General features: G+C 48.7%; 1 protein-coding gene across 1 annotated transcript; it reads right to left on the bottom strand.

Moving 5' to 3' along the window:
• Positions 1-542: 542 nt before the first annotated feature.
• Positions 543-1,881, bottom strand: LOC117466409 (trace amine-associated receptor 3-like). The gene is made up of 2 exons (XM_034109616.1): positions 1,691-1,881; positions 543-1,233 (listed from the first exon to the last, which is right to left on the bottom strand). The coding sequence occupies exons 1-2, from the start codon at positions 1,879-1,881 to the stop codon at positions 543-545; spliced, it is 882 nt and encodes a 293-aa protein (XP_033965507.1).
• Positions 1,882-3,133: the final 1,252 nt, after the last annotated feature.

Raw genomic sequence — 3,133 nt, 5'->3', positions numbered from 1 at the left:
AATAAAAAATATATATAAATTAAGAATATATCATTAATGTATTTCTACGAAAGAAGTACACTTCACTTCAGAGCCCTCAAGAATACATGTTTATTAGCGTAAAAAATGGGGCGAAGCCTGCGAGCTAGTTCAGGCAGTCAACTCGAGCACGAATGATATATTAACACGTGACGCGTCTCTCTTACAACCAACCAAACACATTCTCCTAAACATGCCGCTCTATTTAAGCTGCCAGGTCTTCCTGCCTCTACCTCGTTAGTGCTGCTGCTCTGTCACATTGCTGATGCGTTCACGTGCTGCTGCTTCCCTGCCCTCCCACCACCCCAGCTTCGGCTTGGGGGGATAGTTATCTAATCATCACTCAATGTTCTTTATAAATCTGTGGAGTGATGAGGCCCAAGCCTAGACGCCAAACTCAAACTATGTGCTGCTTCTAATAAACATATTAAGAAACACGTGAGTTGTCTGACTGAAATGGTGTTACTATTAAAGGTTTGTCTACTACCTTAACGTCATTAAAAGGAGTGTAAGGGATGGGATTTCTAACAGGTGTGAGTTTTTGGATTTTGAAGCTCTTCTCCAATATCCTCACCTATAAGGGATGGAGTGTAATATGGAAAAAAACATATTAGAAACACAAGGACAACAACACCAAGAGTCCTGGCTGCTTTCATCTCAGATTTCTTAACAGTTGCACCAACTGAACGTTGCATAGTGACAGCGATAACATGAGATCGCATGGCTCGAGCCTGAGACACAGCCACCACAAACACTCTCATATACAGAACTATGATAACAGTAATGGGGGCAATAAAGGTAACAACAAAGTCAACAGCTCCTGTGATATTGTCAATGACAGCTACACACTCTCCATGGCAAGAATTATGTGAATCAGGTTTTCTCAGAAAGTCCTTTAAAATTAGACAATTATAGATAACAGAGCAAATCCAACACAGACAGATGCAGATTTTTGTTCTGTTCAGAGTTACTCTGGTGGTGTAATGTAGAGGGTCACAAATAGCAAAATAACGATCAATGGATATGAGCACCATGTTTCCAACCGTAGAAGAGGTAATGATAAAATTAACAATATAATACAGAGCACACATCAGGTCACCCAAGTACCAGCAAGCCTCTGTTAAAATGATTTCAACAGGCATCAAAATTAGGCCCACAAGAAAGTCTGAGACAGCCAGGGAGAGGATGAGGAGGTTAGTGGGGGTGTGGAGCTGCCTGGAAAGGAAGAACATCACCATAAATACAATTATCAACAATAGCTTGTATCAACAAACAGCACTAAAACACAAAAAAAGCAATTGAATGGATATGCATTTGTTGTGGAGTGTCCGCTTTAACTATTTTGTCACACAATGTCAGGTTTGAATGTGTTATAATTTAAAACAGAACAACTATTATCTGAAACATTCAGGAATATATGCGTTGCTAAATCATGTTATATCTCTCACAGGCTCCGCCCTTACTGGACTCTATTCCTTCACTGAGACTTCCATAGACGTAGCCGGCCCCTGGGCGGGCCTACCTGAATGTGCGCGCACCTCATTGCATAAGAGGCGGCCTTGCCTCCTCACGGCTATCCCTTTCTCTTCAGCTAAGCAGCATTGTAGTAACTCAGTGAAGAGAGACGGACAAATAAAATATTTTTCAAGAAACCTACAGACAATGGACTCACCTGTGGAGCGCCCCTGTCCTTCGTGTCCGGGCTCCATCGAAGGTGACGACCCCCATGCCGGTGTATCGAGTGTCTGGGGTCGAACCACGTGAGGGCCATCCCAGCGCTGGACGGGTCCGAGCGTCGGAGAGAGGGACGATGATGAGGACACCTCGTCGTTCGAGATCTCTGGTGACCGCCAGGAAGGCCATCAGCAGAGCGGGTCTGCACGACAGGACTTCTCGGCGGTGATGGCTATGGCGGCGGAGCGTGCAGGCTTGCCGCTCCCCTCACCGTTGCCACCGAGGCTTTTACGGCCCGGCCTTTTGAGCCGGCCTTCGTTTCACCCCCCCCCTGCCAGACGTCTGGCGGTGTGTGGAGGCCACGTGGCGGCAGCCACTGAGAACGAAGGCTCCGCTGGCTACTTGGGCTGAAATCTTCAGAGTGGAGGGCCACTCGGACACAGAGTGTCCCGGTGTGCCCCCGCTGGAGGAAAGCCTAGCGGCCCATCTGCTTCTGCAGACAGCCGGATGGGCAGAGGGGAGAAGGCCCCTGCCCCCGCTCAGAGGCTTGTATATCTGGATAAGATATTCAAGTATTTTGCTGTGCTCCCGCTCCGCCACAGCAAAGGGGTACCGGGTGGGGAGCTCCGTCCTCGGTGGGAGGAAGCGTCCCGGCGGAGAGAGGTGATTTCTCCGGCCAGGACGCGAGGGCGAATCCTGCCTTGTTACAAAGTCTTCTTTCCAAAATAAAAAAAGATAAATTGTATTCCAGTTTTGGGTGTCTCTTCTTTCCACACACCCACACAGCCACGTAATGTTGAACGTACAGTTTCCCCACTCGCTGCCCAAGTTGTAACTTCAGTTAAGGAGGCAGCTAGTGCGCATATGCGGGTGAGAGTGATAAACTCTCACCCACGTATAGGGACATTATGGCCGGCGTAGCAGGGTTAGGAAACATTTTACGCCGAGTGTAAAATCTCCGCTTGATGCATTTCACTGTTTGGGTGAGAGCATCATGGTGGAGCGCGCGCTCCCACGAGCCCACGAACCAATCGCCAGGCAATTGGTTCAAGGACCTCAGTAGAGAGTCGGTCCTTTCTGTGTTGACCCCCGTGGGCAGAGCTTCCCTTTGCGGGTTTTTTTTGCGGCGGGATGGGTCACCAGAGAGTACCACAGCTTTATCGCTGGGGCCCCGCAGCTGATTGCACATCCCCTATCACAGTGTTATGGGGAATGGAGGCGCAGCTACGTGTTAACGGAGTGGATGAACAGAACGCTGAGACTGAGTTATTTACTCCAGTTTTGCAGCATCCCTCCTCCATTCGCAGGCATAAGAGAGGCAAAGCTATCATCCCGAGGGAGATAGGTTTTCTCTCAGCAGAGGTTCAGGCCTTGGTTCAAAAACAGGCAGTGTCTGCTGTGTGCACGCAAGACAGAGCTGCATTCTTCCCTGTACTTCCTG

Source organism: Pseudochaenichthys georgianus, chromosome 21 (assembly GCF_902827115.2).
Source record: "Pseudochaenichthys georgianus chromosome 21, fPseGeo1.2, whole genome shotgun sequence".
NCBI classification, from domain to species: Eukaryota; Metazoa; Chordata; class Actinopteri; order Perciformes; family Channichthyidae; genus Pseudochaenichthys; species Pseudochaenichthys georgianus.
This window is presented reverse-complemented; position numbering and strand designations above follow the sequence as displayed.

What these genes read in the sequence shown, in the direction of transcription:
- LOC117466409 (XM_034109616.1), bottom strand. Translation starts at nt 1,881, where the DNA reads ATGGCCTTCCTGGCGGTCACCAGAGATCTCGAACGACGAGGTGTCCTC. An exon ending in AGGACAGGGGCGCTCCACAG is followed by an intron (nt 1,234 to 1,690) that starts GTGAGTCCATTG and finishes CTTCCTTTCCAG; the next exon opens with GCAGCTCCACACCCCCACTA.